The sequence below is a fragment of the Ascaphus truei genome, chromosome 7 (assembly GCF_040206685.1).
Source record: "Ascaphus truei isolate aAscTru1 chromosome 7, aAscTru1.hap1, whole genome shotgun sequence".
Lineage (NCBI taxonomy): Eukaryota > Metazoa > Chordata > Amphibia > Anura > Ascaphidae > Ascaphus > Ascaphus truei.
Genome location: NC_134489.1, coordinates 96,855,458 through 96,873,009, shown reverse-complemented (window position 1 = coordinate 96,873,009; position 17,552 = coordinate 96,855,458). Strand labels below are relative to the sequence as shown.

Genomic DNA, 17,552 nt, shown 5'->3' with positions numbered 1-17,552 from the left:
CAATTTCGCTTCCGGCATTATTTGTAGAGAAGAAAAGATCTAACTCCTGTTCTATCTGTGTTACTATCTCTGGGTTTGTCAGGAGCACATTATTCAACCTCCCCGAGTACAACCTGGGAGATGTAAGCCATCCTTTCAGGTGTATCTCTATCGGCGGATCATGATCGGACCAAATAATAGGGTGGATCTTTGTTGAATGTAACAGTGGGAATGCTGGTCTATTTATAAATATATAGTCAATTCGTAAATAGGTTTTGTGGATTCAAGTAAAACGAGTAGTCTCTGTGCATTTGTTTCATGCTCCTCAGGTATCTAGCAAAGAATGGCTCTTAAGGATGGAGTTGAGGTATGTGGCCATTATTTTCTCACGTGGGGATCTTGGCAAGTTTACCTCTGTTGGTGATCTTTCTAATGTAATGTTCAGCGCTATATTGACGTCCCCTCCAATTATCAATGTGTCTTTCAGCTCTTTCTAGAACTGCGAAAAAGGACGTGAAAAATGTCCGGTCTGGACTGCTGGGAACATACAGGCTTACCAGAGGGACCTGGCGGTCCTGTGTCCTTCCCACTAGTATTATAGATCTCCCTTTCCTATCGCATTTCTTCTCTTCCCGTGTGAAGGGGGTGTCGCGGTAGAACAATATTGCCACCCCATTTATTTATTTTTTACACTGTGTGTTTCCTGAAGCATTACTATGTCCACGTCTCCTTTTTGTAGTCTGAGAAGGCTATTTTTATTTTTCTGGGGGCTGTTAAGCCCTTTTTTACATTGGGTGTAATTCTAGAATAAGCCATATTAAGATATTAAAGACTTTTAGATGAGTAGTGTCCATGCAATATGTGAGGACCTGGAAACCGGTATCTGGGTGTAGGTCGCCTCACTGGATCTGCACCCGCCGTGGCTCTCTGGACTTCTTTGATCTGGCCCTCGTTCCCCGGGTTGTTCTCCTGATGTTTATGTGGCTTATTCTTGTCAAAACTAATCGTCCTGTTAGGTCAGTTCATGTGCCATGAAATTTGACCAAGTGGTGTCAGCCATCTGTTGTGCTGTCTGTTTATTCTAACTCTACTTAGACTGGTTCGTCAAGGCCTTCCAACTTGCCAGGGTCATCTTGGGGGGTTGGGGAGGGCCGCCGGCTTGTTCCTGTCCAGAGACCCGGGATGGCAGGACTAGGTCCTTCAGCATTTCAGATTCTTGTAGGTTTTTAGCCTTGCTCAATTGGCCGCCATACCATCAGACAGAAGGGAAACGCCCACCTGTACTTAATGTCTTTTGCTCTCAACCGCGTTGTTATAGGTTTCATCTCCCTCCTCCTTGCCAGTGTGATAGGTGCGAGATCCGGGTAAGTGTTCAGCTTGGTCCCTTCCAACTCTTTTCCTCCTGCATTTCTTGCAGCTTTTAGTAAATCGTCTTTTACTTTGAAATAGAGGAAGCAAAGGATTATATCCCACAGTTTTCCTCTTTTTTGGGGGGCCGGCCCCAATGGGCTGTGTGTGTCCAAATGGTACATGCCAGGATCAATGTTGGGAATGAGCTGCTTGATAGTCTGTGTTGCTAAAACTCTAGTTGGTCTACTTGTTCAGGTATATCTTTGATCCTGACGTGATTTCTACGTGATGTGTTTTCTAGATCTTCATTTGTTTCCTGTAATTCCGCTATTAGTTCTCTGTATTTTTTCACTGTTTCAGTTTTAGGTTCCAGATTACTTGTATGAAGCATATGAATAGCACTGTGGATATTCTGAACACATGATACATAAAGCTTGGCCCCCTGCAGACGCACTTACCAGAACTCCCTCCTACTGTCTCTGTACGTTCTCCCTACCTACCAATTAGACTGTAAGCTCCTCTGGGCAGTGGCTCCTCTTCCTTAATGTTACTTTTATGTCTAAAGCACTTATTCCCATGATCTTTTATTTATATTATCTGTTATTTATTTTATTACCACATGTATTACTACTGTGAAGCGTTATGTACATTAATGGCGCTATATAAATAAAGACATACAATACAATTTGTGCGTTCCCCCCGAGAGGTGATATACCTATCAATATCCTATAGAGCGGTTTGTAATTCCTCTCTAAATTCTGCCTTTATATTATCAAAAAGTCCTTTTACATTTTCCATTTGGAGTGGGGGGGGGGAGGGGGAGGGGATTGTTCTGCATTTGGGTCTGTGGCCATTGGTCTCCTCACTGAGAGCTGCCATCTTCCCTCTGCTCGTGGGGTCCTTCCCGCCTTCTAAAAAACGTCAGTTACCTCCGGCATCGTTTCTTTTCCCCCCCTTCAGTTTCGGGGTCATTTTCTGGGTCCCCGGAGCTGAAATGGAGAGGGTTCTGCTTCAAACCTGTATAAAAAATAAATGTAAAAAAAATACAAATAAGAAAAGCGGTTGGATTGCAGCTTTAAGAGACTTGGAGATGGCTTCTTTTAGGATTTGGTAATAACTGAGATATATTGGGCCTATAAGAACCTTAGTAGGGTTATATTGAAAAGTGAGAGGAGCTAGAAATGTACTGAGGCGTATCAAATGTTCCCTGTTTTTACCTGCTTTCTGCTCTCTCTATGATTTTAGGGTCTTTATGAACACTGCCCGGGTTCTCCCTTAAAATACATGTCCACTGTGCTTATTTCATCCTATTGATCAGTAGCAGATAGCTGACCCCTTTGTTTATTCTTTCTTCCAACACCGATCAATAATTACATTCAAAGGCTGACCTCTTTCTTCTCTCTTGAAAAGCTGTTAATATTACTTTCCTCGCCCTCTTCCAGAACTTCCCCTTCCACTATTTTAGCTTTGTCTTTGTCCTGGTGCTTCTAGAGCTGGATTATTTTTATATGAAAGGTACCTTTTCTGCAGCAATCCCTTGAAGTTTATTTTGGTCCTTCTGTACACCTGTAGTTTGACATGTGGAGAGAATCCAATTATAAAGCATTGAGTGCCTTAGTGATTCTTACTCTCAGTATGTTCAAGCAGATCTACACAACATGGGTCTCTGTACATATGGACTCTTTTCATGACTTACACAGTATTATCTGGTCAGCAACTTTATTCTTTATAATATATAACCCACGCTGACAGTATATTGATTATTGTATATCTAGCAATATGTCCTACCCACAAACACAGCATACACAAAGTCATAGAACTAGTTAAACATATTATCTGGTGCATTCTGCTTCTGATTGCAGTTTCTATTATTTAGAGACGGGTTAATATTTACAATATAAAGATTTTTTTATTTTTTTCACATGTGGTGCTGGGGTACTTTATGCCTGTGCTTTCCACGTCCTGGGTTTTCCTGAAAGTTGCTGTTGCGGCCATCTTGGTTCCTGGCAAACCTTCCTGGACTTGGTAATTGACTGCACCTGTTCCAGGGCTTTAAATAGCAGTCAGTTACTCCCAGCCCCGGCCCGAGTACGGTATTATATTCTGTGCCCTGTTACTGTGGATTCCCAGTTACCGACCCCAAACTGTGACCCTGACCTCGCATCTCTGTCACCTGCACCCGACGACGACTACTCAAACCAGGACTCTGTCCTTTGGCTCTGGTCGGTGATCATATACCCCTACCTCAGCTCTGCGGGTCTGCTTCCTATCAGAGATGCGCATCGTTATATTGGTTCAGCAAATGGTAGAATGCATTACTATTTGCAGACGTGTGCACAACTTTATTCCGCAGCCCTTCGTTTTAGGAGCGAGGCGAGGGTGGGTATCCTGTCCTAATATCTTCCTCTTCATATCCATCGTAACTAGCAACACTCTACAGTACCATTTCTGGCCGTTTGTTTCTGTTTTTGTAGGTGAGCACAAGTGTCTTGCATTTAACTCTGCAGGATATTGGTAGCCAGTGTAGTGAGTTGCATATTGGGTCACTCAAGTGTGTCAATAAGAATTCTGGTGTATTCCGCGAGCAAGGGACTTTATTTTAGCAATATTGCAAAGTTAGAAACAAGACAGGGAGAAGTCAAGAATGACACCTAGGTATATAGCTTGTAGTCTGCCAGACTTATAATAAAAAATATAAGTTGACTATACGTTAATCTAATGTTTAAACTATATATAGATATATTCCTCTAAGGCTGTATTGGAGGGGAAACACACCTACACAGTGTAGGTGTGTCAATAACTCCACTAAATGTAATATAAACACATATGCAAAAAACACGAAAAGAGAGAGCCTCAGCTGCAGGCGCTCAAAACCAAGTACTAAAAGTTCTCTTGGAACCTGATAATTATCCAATTGGTCAATAATTATGGATATATTCTGTACATATCTTCACAGTATAGCATGAAAAGTCCAGCCCAATTCAATCCAGAGGGTGCTGCTTTCTTAGTCAGGGATGCAAACCCAGCAATACAACGTGATGCTAAGATAAGGGAAAAAGAAAAGAAAGCGCACACCTCATGGTGCAATAAAATCTTTTACTAAACACAAAGAATAATAGAAATACACTCACAAACATGCAAGTTTAAAAAGCAGTGGCTTTAGAGGTTGTGTGGATATGTAGAGCGTTCTTCCTCTGCAGGGATACTTCGCCCGTTGGGTCAGCGCGTCCGCTGCTGGCAGATGCTTGGGTAGTGCCTCAGCTGTTCTTCCACACAACGTGACCTTCCAATGGTGCGTCCAATTCGACGTTTTATTAACTGCAATACTAAATTTGTAGTGTGTGTTTTAATTTGTGGATGTGGGTTACAATATGTAGGAAGAACAAAGAGAACCCTGAAACAGAGATTTTTAGAACACAGGGGAAATATTCTCAAAGGAGTTCTAACACATGGGGTGTCCAGGCACTTCCAATTAAAGCATAACATGGACCCATGTGGACTGCGTGTGATAGGTATAGAAACATATCGAGATGGGAATAAAGGGAAGAGATAGATTCCTAAAATTACGCCAAAGAGAAACCTTTTGGATACATGAATTAGGGACTCTATCACCAAAAGGTCTCAATAAGGAAATTGATTTAGTTTCATTTTTATGATAACAAAGTCTAAAGGTATAGTTTTTTTTAAGGCCTCCAACACAAGTAACAAACAAAAAGAAAACCGGCGCCTTACAAGTCCAATTGAGTGATTTTGGAAGTCCAATTGGAGAAGGAAAGTGTCCCAATGATTGGACCTTTCAGATCTTTGAGTACCAGGTGGTCTGATGTGGCTTCCGCCGTGCGTTCAAGTGATATGTGGAAAAAAAAACACAAAAGAATTATAGTGCAATATGTCAACAAATGTCACTCTAAAACTGACATACATGCCAGTACAAACAAAACATTTAAGACAGACAATACAGACCAAAACGCTACCCAACAAACAAGACAAACAATAGCAAGGCTGAAATTGATAAAAGCTAATTTGATAAAAGATAAAACAACATAAATGGTAGTTAAGCGGATGACTGAGAGACCGCCGGTCCGGATGGTGTAAAACCGGGACGCTACTCACGAGATTTGGGAAGTAAGGAGGCAATGAAAGTCGGCCGTGAAATGGAACAGTTTCCCCTTCCGGTCACACTATGGAGCGTTTCTTGTGAACCCTCCTGTAGTTCCCCGCGTCTCTGGGGCGGATGCTCCGTCGCTGGGGGGCGGACCTTGTGGTTGAGTACTCCTTCCGTCTCCGACTCGCGTCTGCCGCGTCACTCCGTCAAAAAAAGCTCTAGACTTCCTTACGCGTTTCGTGCGCTTGCGCACACTTCCTCAGGGGAGCTTTTTTTGACGGAGTGACGCCTCACCCGTGGGAGCGCAGGGGACCGGTGGAGGGGGAGCACGAGTGCCGGGGACGGGAGGGAACGAGCGTCGGCTCCTGCATCACCCGCCGCCTCACACACAGCCGCACAGCCTCCCGACTCACATTACGAGCGGGGGGGATGGGGGGGGGTTAAATGAACGTTGGGGGAGGGGACGAGCGCCGGGGACAGGGGGGGTGGAGGAAACGTGGACCGGGGGGGGTCATGCAGGGGGGGGCTGTGATGTCAGGTACAGGGAGGGGAGAGTGATGTGGGGTGCAGGGGGGGGGAACTGATGTGAGGTCCAGGGGGGGGGGAGACTGATGTGGGGTCCAGGGTGGGAGTGATGTGGGGTGCAGGGGGGGGAGACTGATGTGAGGTGCAGGAGGGAGAGAGTGATGTGAGGTGCAGGAGGGAGAGAGTGATGTGAGGTGCAGGGGGGGGAAGAGTGATGTGAGGTGCAGGGGGGAGAGAGTGATGTGAGGTGCAGGGGGGGGAAGAGTGATGTGAGGTGCAGGGGGGAGAGAGTGATGTGGGGTGCAGGGGGGTGGAGAGTGATGTGGGGTGCAGGGGGAGTGGAGAGTGATGTGGGGTGCAGGGGGAGTGGAGAGTGATGTAGGGTGCAGGGGGGGTGGTGAGTGATGTGGTGTGGAGTGCAGGGAGGGGAGACCGCAGCTGTGAAGGAGGGGGGAACACGGAGCTGTGAAGAGGGGGGAGAACGGAGGTGTGAACGAGGGGGGGAGCCCAGCTGTGAAGGGGGGTAAATCCCGGGCAACGCCGGGTATATCAGCAAGTCTCTCTCTCTCTCTCTCTCTCTCTCTCTCTCTCTCTCTCTCTCTCTCTCTCTCTCTCTCTCTCTCTCTCTCTCTCTCTCTCTCTCTCTCTCTCTCTCTCTCTCTCTCTCTCTCTCTCGTGATGAGTGACAATGCACAGAGTTTAGGGGAGGGCTGTCTTAAGTTACTGTTGAAAGGCTTCAGAGATCACTTAAGTCTTTGGCCACCACGATTTGAAACCCGCTAGGGTACACCATGTATACATTCTGCTGCCTTGCTTTTTCAGGAGCCAGCGCCTATGACAGAAGATCTGCTAGAGGAGCAGTCGGAAGTACTGGCTAAACTGGGAACCTCTGCGGAAGGGGCTCACCTTCGGGCTCGGATGCAAAGTGCCTGCTTGCTTTCAGATATGGAATCTTTTAAGGTACATCATGACTGGGCAAGAGACTGCTTCTATTTTATATTGTTCATTGTGATAATCTCATGTGATTCTCGTCTGTAGTAAGACTATGAATATTATTCCACACCTGTGCTGGTTACATTATTCAGCAAACGATCGCTTTTATTCATTTTTATTCTATGTCTTCCTGGTATATTCCTCCTTGTCATTCATATAAATATAACGTTCCACTTCAACTTTTGAAAGAAAAGAGCATTGCTAAGTAATTTTGACAGTATTCGATCTTTACTGAATCCTGCACTGAATAACACAGGGAATGCGGTGACCCCTTTATTTTAATATACTGTAGTTTAAGATGCAGTCCAATTTAAAACATTATAATAAAATGTAGGGACTCGTGCTGCCTTTGCTACTGTATTTTGTTTTAACATGATGTTAAATGAGAGCGGCAGTTCAATCACCGATGTTCTTTCACTGAGGATTTACCCTTTATTCCCTCAAGGGAGGGTTTCAAATGTAAACTTCAACCTATCCCCTAATCCTGTAGTGCTCAACTCCAGTCCTCAAGCCCCCCCCCCCCCCCCCCCACCCCAATAGGTCAGGTTTTTAGGCTATCTCTGTTTCAGCACAGAGCCACCTGTGCTGAAGCGGGGACTGATTGATCCACCTTTGCTGCCCTAATGTGAGTGCTTTGCAGCCCCTATGGAAGTAAATAAGTGTTATTGAATCATTCTTCCCTACAGGCGCTATTACTGCAGGAGACTCGGACATGATCCGTGTGATCCCTACAGGCGCTATTACTGCAGGAGACTCGGACATGATCCATGTGATCCCTACAGGCGCTATTACTGCAGGAGACTCGGACATGATCCGTGTGATCCCTACATGCGCTATTACTGCAGGAGACTCGGACATGATCCGTGTGATCTTCCCTACAGGCGCTATTACTGCAGGAGAGACTCGGACATGATCCGTGTGATCCCTACAGGTGCTATTACTGCAGGAGAGACTCGGACATGATCCGTGTGATCCCTACAGGCGCTATTACTGCAGGAGAGACTCGGACATGATCCGTGTGATCCCTACAGGCTCTATTACTGCAGGAGAGACTCGGACATGATCCGTGTGATCCCTACAGGCGCTATTACTGCAGGAGACGACCATGATCCGTGTGATCCCTACAGGCGCTATTACTGCAGGAGACTCGGACATGATCCGTGTGATCTTCCCTACAGGCGCTATTACTGCAGGAGAGACTCGGACATGATCCGTGTGATCTTCCCTACAGGCGCTATTACTGCAGGAGAGACTCGGACATGATCCGTGTGATCCCTACAGGCTCTATTACTGCAGGAGACTCGGTCATGATCCGTGTGATCTTCCCTACAGGCGCTATTACTGCAGGAGACTCGGACATGATCCGTGTGATCCCTACAGGCGCTATTACTGCAGGAGACTCGGACATGATCCGTGTGATCCCTACAGGCGCTATTACTGCAGGAGACTCGGACATGATCCGTTTGATCTTCCCTACAGGCGCTATTACTGCAGGAGAGACTCGGACATGATCCGTGTGATCTTCCCTACAAGCGCTATTACTGCAGGAGAGACTCGGACATGATCCGTGTGATCTTCCCTACAGGCGCTATTACTGCAGGAGACTCGGACATGATCCGCGTGATCCCTACAGGCTCTATTACTGCAGGAGAGACTCGGACATGATCAGTGTGATCCCTACAGGCTCTATTACTGCAGAAGACTCGGACATAATCCGTGTGATCTTCCCTACAGGCTCTATTACTGCAGGAGACTCAGACATGATCCGTGTGAGAACATTTCATGTTACTGAGCTCTCTCCAGAATCGCAGGTATATGAACAAAAAAAAAGTATACATTTCTTAGATCATCTTAACAGGTCAAAAGCCCATCCAGCCTCTATCCTAATACTACGTATGGAAAAAGTTTCAAGCACCGTGGCAGGCTACAAGTATTTTTCTAGACTCAATAAAAATTCTCTGTATTAGAAGTAGTGGCAAGAATACAGTACGTATATATGAAGTATTTCTGGGCACGTCTGCTTGTTCATTTTAGCATAGAGTCTCAACGTGAACCAAGTAAGAATATAACATTTTACTAATCGACAGTGGATTAATCTCTGGAAAACTGGGGACGTGAAACCCTTCATTTATTTATAAATAGCATTGCATGTTTATGTGGAATAATCCAGACCCAATCGTGGAATCCATAAATGGCCTCTCCGTGTGGGTCATGCAAATGGCGTGTGTTTTCTTTAGGGAGCCAATCCTGGTTGTTGTTTAGAAGACTTTGTGAGGTGGTATTCCCCACGAGATTATGTCGAGGAGGAAGTGGTGGACGAGGACGGCAACAACGTTATTAAAGGTGAACTCAGCGCCAGAATGAAAATCCCCAATAACATGTGGGCAGAAGCCTGGGAAACGGCAAAGGCAACCCCTGCTCGCCGGCAAAGACGGCTGTTTGATGACACCAAAGAAGCAGAGAAGGTACGAAGCCACAAATCTCGGCGTACTAAACCACATCTTAAAGATGCAGTTCAAGTAATATCCTACATGGGTGTTATATATTTTTTTAAATAAATCAGTTCTGTACTATGAAAAAATATTTGTCGCATTGAAAAATGGAAAAAAAAATGTTTTAAAAACATTTTGAATGTTTCTAATTTAGGAAGCATTTCCAAAGTGACTTGAGCCCAGCCCTCTCTCTAGCAGTGCACCAATTGTATCAAGTAACTGCTCAATCATATTCCAGGACTACATTGCCCAGAATGCTGTGCAAGAACTGTATTAAATAACCCGGAGCAAGCGATCGATTACAGGAGAAACGGATCAATTTAGCTAAACTAAGCTTAGCTAAGCCCTTGTCAGTGTGCAGATTGTATTGATGCACATACTGAATGGGAAAAAATATGTATAAAAAAAAAAAACCCCGGCCGCTTGAACTGCAGCTTTAAATATGGACTGCTTCTATCAGTTAAATAGTGTGTACAGCACACACGTACTTTGTTGCTATGGCTCAGACTTCAGGAAGCTTTTCACACGGTCTATAAATAGAAGAAATACATCCTTAACCCTTCTGCTGCCAAAATTGTCTGCACACAGGGCTTATGAAATTGCATAAACGTCTCCATAATCTCTGCAACGCTTTACTGATTTACATTTGAAACTACTTTTTTTTTTTTTAAGTGCAAAAAGGAAACAAAAGGTTTATAATGAGTTTCAATAACCGCAATTACTGCTTTAAGGGAACGACGCTGATTAGGCAATGCACTCGTTAACAGGTGTGATCTGTGGGGTCTGTTTAGGGAATAGAAGTAATGTTTATATTGGGAATGGATTTAAGTTTGCTAGTCTATTTTACTGATAGCTATTTTCCATTGGTACACAATCTTTAAGGAAACTGAACCTTTAGGGGCAATCTTCCTTGTCTTTCTCAGGTTCTTCACTACCTTGCCGTTCAGAAACCCGCAGATCTAACCAGGCATCTTCTCCCGTGCGTTATCCACGCCGCTCTGCTCAAGGTAAAAGAGGAAGGTAAATAAACTTCTTATATTGTGTAAAAGATGATCTTAGAAAATAAAAGTCGACCTTTCTAATGCGTTCTGTGCTCTTTGCAGAAATAGTGGAAGACATTCCTTCGCTGAAGAAGACGATAAAACATATCATTTCTCATTCCAGTAAAGTGCTACGCTTCCCCAATCCTGAGGACAAAAAATTGGAAGTAAGCATTTTATTTGCTGCAAAGAGCAGCTGATTTATCACTGGTATCATCAGTAGGGGTATATACAACCTTCTGGGTATCAATAGCAGTATATACAACCTGGGTATCATCAATATGGATATATACAACCTTCTGGTATCAATAGGGGTATATACAACCTTCTGGGTATCATCAATAACGGTATATACAACCTTCTGGGTATCAATATCAGTATATACAACCTGGGTATCATCAATATGGATATATGCAACCTTCTGGTATCAATAGGGGTATATACAACCTTCTGGGTATCATCAGTAGGGGTATATACAACCTTCTGGTATCATCAATAGGGGTATATACAACCTTCTGGGTATCATCAGTAGGGGTATATACAACCTTCTGGGTATCATCAATAGGGGTATATACAACCTTCTGGGTATCATCAATAACGGTATATACAACCTTCTGGGTATCATCAATAGCAGTATATACAACCTGGTTATCATCAATATGGATATATACAACCTTCTGGTATCAATTGGGGATATATACAACCTTCTGGGTATCATCAATAGCGCAGTCTATACAACCTTCTGGGTATCATCAATAGGGGTATATACAACCTTCTGGGTATCATCAATAGGGGTATATACAACCTTCTGGGTATCATCAGTAGGGGTATATACAACCTTCTGGGTATCATCAATAGGGGTATATACAACCTTCTGGGTATCATCAATAACGGTATATACAACCTTCTGGGTATCATCAATAGCAGTATATACAACCTGGTTATCATCAATATGGATATATACAACCTTCTGGTATCAATTGGGGATATATACAACCTTCTGGGTATCATCAATAGCGCAGTCTATACAACCTTCTGGGTATCATCAATAGGGGTATATACAACCTTCTGGGTATCATCAATAGGGGTATATACAACCTTCTGGGTATCATCAATAGGGGTATATACAACCTTCTGGGTATCATCAATAGGGGTATATACAACCTTCTGGGTATCAATAAGGATATATACAACCTTTTTCTTCTGTGTTTTTGTAGGACATCAATAACCAGATCATGAATGTGGAGGCTACAATTGCAAGAGCCAGATCTTTGAAGGCAAAGTTTGGAATAGATCGATGTGACAAAGCAGATGAAAAGGAGGATCTAGAAAAGTATGACTTTAGATTATTACTTAAATTCTTTGTACATGTTGTGCAGATTTAAATAGCAGTACAAATACATTACTTTTAGAGGGCTCCTAAATGCAACATTTTAATCCAGCAGTAATAGTTTGGGACACCACTCATAATAAGTAGCATCTAAATAGACTTTGTGCTGCAATACTTTGCAAACCTCTGGCAGCTAAATGGTTAAACATTAACAAGTACGATCTGATTTTTCTGGTACTTAAAGGGGTGTAAAAATAGTATCTGCGCTGCCTCCACACCTTTGAGCTACACACGCACACATACACACACACCACACATACCCACACCACATACACCACACATACCCACACCACATACACCACACATACCCACACCACATACACCACACACACACACCACACACACACACACACACACACCACACATACCCACACCACATACACCACACATACCCACACCACATACACCACACATACCCACACCACATACACCACACACACACCACACACACACCACACACACACACACACACACACACACACACACACACCACACACACACACCACACACACACACACACCCCCCCCCCCACACACACACATATATACATATACACATGCACACACACCATTCAAAATACCGCAGCCTTCCACTTGATAAAATGTCCTGTTGCAAAAGCAATTAGATTGTCAATCTCCATACATTTTGTTCTCTCCAAATCGATATCTGGCTCCTTTCCTCAAACATCTTTTCTCGTGGAGAATCTCCTAATGTTGTCCCCTTCGGCAGGTTTGTGAGTTGTCTGCTTGAACAGCCAGAAGTACCGATCGTTGGAGCAGGGCGAGGACCTGCAGGCTGCATCATTCACAAGATGTTTGTAAATGCTCAAAGGGTATGCCGGGTTATTTATCCCTGGTCTATCTCTCGCTGATCCACACGTTACGTGTCTTGCTAGACGAGCAAAGTGACGCGCATCACGCAGGTTTATTTTTCTCAAACATAAATGAATAGCTGGAACCAAATGAAAGCATCTTCTCTCCCAGTGATGGATTTATGATTTGTTCATTATCTTATGCTAAGGGCAGTGACTACCGATGTAGCATCGATTTGTTGTACCTAGCCTCACATAAAGAACACACGATAAATAGCAGAACTTTATTCAGACCACCTCTTCTTCTGTCGCAAAGCACTTTTAAACTTTGTACATGCACATAGATTTCCCACAATCGAGAAGAGTATTCTCCAATATCAGTGCACCTGAGTGTGAGATCATAGCACCATGAATGAGATCTTGAACGGACTAGGGACAGGTATATGTAAAACACACCAGCCGAGTACTCTGATAGCAGAACTCATTAATGGGTTAACAGCTGCCTGTAAGGGGAACACTGCCAGCATCAACTAAAGTGATGTTAAGACAATAGTGACTGCAGGTCCCCGTATGATAGGCAAAAACCCTAGAGTGTGGTTATCATCATTCCAATTTTCATAAAGAAAAGGCTGTGCTCGCATTGGTTGCTGGTGTGCACCGTCCCAAGGGACGTGCATCCTGCCGAAGTGTACGCAGGGAAGATAATCCACGTGGAAGAAAGCGGAGCACAGCACAACGTCCAAAAAGTAGTCTGGGGCTAAGCAAAACTAATTTAATGGAAGCGCTTCCATGTTGTCTACCACAAATAAAGATTGATTTTTTTAAATGAGTTTTGCTTAGCCCCAGACTACTTTTTGGACGTTGTGCTGTGCTCCGCTTTCTTCCACATGGATTATCTTCTCTCTGTACATGCAGCTTCCCCTCTATGCAGTAGACCGTGTGTGTGTGCGCACACACACACACACACACACACATGTATTTAGCCACTATATGGCAAGTGCATGCGTCAAACAGCAAATTAAAAGTAACAAATACTCCGATGAAATAGGTGTGTGTATACACATACATAAAATCCCTGCTTTACTTTTAACGTCTTTACGAGATTTCCTACACATTTGTTTGTAATTTGGCATAATTATATGTGCCGTGCTTTTCTTTTGTACAAAAAGCTCAAGAAGCATGAGAACTCGTGTTATTCTCTGCTCCGGGATTCTCTCGTTACCGAAATACTTACCGGTGAAGGTAGCTCGTTGCTGCCCCCGTCCCAAGGGAGACACAATATCAGTTTAAGTCTTCTGCGTCGGGCGCAATATTAGAAAGCGCTTCCAATTGGCCCTCGTGACGCAGGTGCTTTTGATATGAGGAAGTACCTGCGCTGCTAGCTTTACTGGGAAGTATCTCGGGAAGCAGGTGGACTCTACAGCTGAAACGTACACGGCTCAGCGCCAGAGACCCCATTTCCCAGCTATGTAAAAAAAATAAGAGGGGGAAACTGCTGCTTTAGCATTTTACCTACAGAGCAATGAATTCATGGCCCCCACAACTGCACAGTGTTCAGCAATGAATGGTTTGGTAATCATGGAAAGCTTAGAAACATTCCGATAACCGTGTGATGTTTCAGATATCCTGTTGGTCGCATTTCCAGCGTTGTGTGTGGTCTTGTCATTCTCCCCCGATGGAGAAGTCCCTTTGTGAATGCACCACCACGTCATATTACACATACTAAAACACTTTGTCTAACCCTTTCGTAGCCATCATAGATTTGCTTTTATTTCTATCTTTACCACGGTTTCTTTTCTCATCCTTTCTCAAGCTGACTGAATCTTCTGATGAGGTAACAACTAGTATTTCTACCTCATTCTCTTCTCTACCCTTTATGTGAAATATAAAACGGAGCAGCTTTGCCAGCATCAAACCACCATTTTTACTTTTTATACTAACACTCTTACTAACGGCCGTTCAGTGCGCAGAAATGTTTTTTGGTAGAGGCCAATTCAAAACTGAAAGAAGAGCTATAGTTACAAGCCGAGAGTAATTCAGCAATATGATTTAATAAAGTATTTATAGTCGGTGAAGACTGACCACCACTGCTCATCAAGATAACTATGCTTGTGTACCGTTAACGTTTACGTGATTGTTTTCTTCCATTAATCGTGTTCTTGTTAACGCGTGTTGTTTTGTAGTCAAACACACTTGTATAGAATGTTATGTGCCAGACCTCCCTGCTTTTTGTTCTAACGGCGTGGTTTTCTTTAAGGCTGCAACAATGGCCCCCATGGAGGAAGAACCCAAACGATCCAGTTCCTCGGATGAGCGCAGGCAGGTTTCAGGGTGCGATTTCCCGCCCCCAGCCGGCCGTGAAGTTATCTTGCGTACCAGCGTTCCCAGACCGGCGCCTTATTCCAAAGCGCTGCCGCAGCGTATGTACAGCGTCCTGACGAAGGAGGATTTTAGGCTGGCAGGGGCCTTTTCGTCTGACACGACCTTCTTCTAATGCATCAATTCTCACTCCTCTCCTGTAGGGATAATCTGCTCATGAAACATTTACATGTAAGAGAAGTGCAACCGTGTGATTGGTAATTCATTGGTTATTTATAGAATCTGGGGACCCCTGCCGAGAGAGGCGAAACCACTGGTAATGGTATTGCCTGTCTTACTGGTCATGTGATTGTAACCATGAACTTGTAAAAGGAACAGTGGACATGATCGAGACGTGAAACGGTTTGTAAAATAACTATACTGCAGCTCGTTTGGCCACAAATTCCATTATGCTCTTAATGCGACGTAGAAATTGATTTTTAGGCACAAGTTGTAATTGACTCTTCTTTTTACATTGATGGGCAGAAAGGTGACTTGTGACTGATCCATTTAAGTCAATAAACAGAGAAAAAAGCTGTGTGATGCTCCAAAACCTCCAGTCCAGTTGCTGAATTGGCTCCTGATGTGTATAGGAAACGCCTATGATGGAATACCCCTATGGTATCTGATTATATTCGGAACACCTCCATAAAAACATCATGACCCATAATAATTAGGTTTAGCTGACAGAGATCCCACTGGCACTGTAGTAGGGAAATCAACACCCTCTGGTGTCCAGGCACATAAGCATCGATGGGGTTAAATCATGAATGGTGTAGAGAAACAGAAGTAACAATCAATAACTCACGTTTTGATTGTAGCCTCTCGTCCTGGGGTAGGTGTGCCTGTTTTCAGCTAGCATTGAGTGATAGAGAGAAAACGGAGCACTACTTCCAAAGGCTTTGGTAAGTCGGGCAAAAAGCGTACCCATGAAGGAAAAAAATATCAAATTTATTATCAGATAATTGTACTCACGGCGTGTATAAATCCGCGCGAAATCGGTATTTATACACCCAGTGAGTACAATTATTGTTACCTTGATAAAGAGCTTCGCTCGAAATGCGTAGGTGTGGGCTGTGTCCCTATATGCTGCTTTTACCAATGATCCAATAAATTAGATTTTTTTCCTTCATGGGTACGCTTTTTGCCTGACTTACTAAAGCTTTGGGAAATAGTGCTCAGTTTTCTTTCTCTATCACACACACGTCAATAAACAGCCTGTAAAAGTATATTATGGCAACACTGCTTATGGGCCACAAGCCCTGCGATGGCATGTTACAAGTCCCAATACAACTGGAGAGTTTACATGTTTATACAGTACCTGATGATAATGAATTGAAACAAAAAACTGTCCCAGGTGGAATATATGGAGGCAGCCATCTTAAGTGTTACTGGCAAAAAAAAACAACGTTTTTTGTTCACTGAATTTATGTGAAAAAAAATGAAACTACTGTCAACTATGTTGCGATTGAAATGGGTTGATTTGCATATCTACAGCCAATTCCATTTACTATACATATGGAAAATAGATGGCATGAGGCCCGTATTTAATGGAGACGTGAGGTAATATACACGGGTATGAACGCATCGACTTCTACTCCCTTGATTTGGGAGGTGATGTCTCCCGGACAGTTACTCTCTCCTTACTGTATTAAATAGGTATAGGTTAGACCACGGGTGACCCACTCCAGTCCTCAAGGGCTACCAACAGGTCAGGGTTTCAGGATATCCCAGCCAAAGACTGAGACACCTGTGCTGAAGCAGGGATATTCTGAAAACCTGACCTGTTGGTAGGCCTTGAGGACTGGAGTTGTCCACTCCTGGGTTAGACCTTGTCCTCACCTCTGGCTAATCTTACCAAACCGTTTTATACCCCAGTTCTACTTGCTTGGGGACCTGCATAGTTAATGCTGTGTTTTCTCCCCTAACAATTACACACGTTTCTTTCAAATACCCTTTTCTATTTCAAAGCCACCCGCAAATGTATGATCTTAAAGTGTTTGACTGTATGCATTAGAAAACGCATGTATTTTGTTTCTATTTAAATACTTTGCTGGGATGTTTGAGTAACATCTGTATTGCTGTAAGCCTTGTAGAGGTTTAATGTAATGTATTGGATGTTCTCCTGTATAATACAAATATTGTAAAGAAATTACTTTAATATAAAGTGCTAGTGGAATCAGTAAATCTTATGATCCGTGTCATTTTATTTCACTTCCGATTTTTTATTTTATTTTATTACTGCAATCATCAGAAGTAAAGCATTATTCTAATAAGGGGGTGATCGGTTTTCTTTCGACAGTGAACATCCTGTATTTTATAGTGGTTTATTTTGAGTATCTATTAAAACCTGAGAAACTCATTAAAGTCAACACACTAACGTCTACCAGAACTATCCTTCTGGACTTGGAGTGCTGCCTGTGTCTACCATACTCAGCAATAATCAGTATTAAGTGATTATGTGAGGATTGTATATGGATCATATAGTGCAGGGGTGGCCAACTCCAGT

General features: G+C 43.4%; 1 protein-coding gene across 3 annotated transcripts in view; it reads left to right on the top strand.

Moving 5' to 3' along the window:
• The window catches only part of RAB3GAP1 (RAB3 GTPase activating protein catalytic subunit 1), a 71,264-nt gene extending 54,034 nt beyond the window's left edge, over positions 1 to 17,230 (top strand). The window contains exons 18-25 of one of the 3 annotated variants that reach the window (XM_075609525.1): positions 6,782 to 6,919; positions 9,190 to 9,417; positions 10,368 to 10,464; positions 10,548 to 10,651; positions 11,702 to 11,817; positions 12,604 to 12,706; positions 14,499 to 14,519; positions 14,943 to 17,230. In XM_075609525.1, the coding sequence (XP_075465640.1) occupies positions 6,782 to 6,919; positions 9,190 to 9,417; positions 10,368 to 10,464; positions 10,548 to 10,651; positions 11,702 to 11,817; positions 12,604 to 12,706; positions 14,499 to 14,519; positions 14,943 to 15,179 (1,044 nt within the window). In that variant the 3' untranslated portion in view covers positions 15,180 to 17,230. Of the gene's footprint in view, positions 1 to 6,781; positions 6,920 to 9,189; positions 9,418 to 10,367; positions 10,465 to 10,547; positions 10,652 to 11,701; positions 11,818 to 12,603; positions 12,707 to 14,498; positions 14,520 to 14,942 lie in introns of those variants that run through there. The other 2 variants (XM_075609526.1, XM_075609527.1) reach the window with 2 other exon arrangements.
• Positions 17,231 to 17,552: the final 322 nt, after the last annotated feature.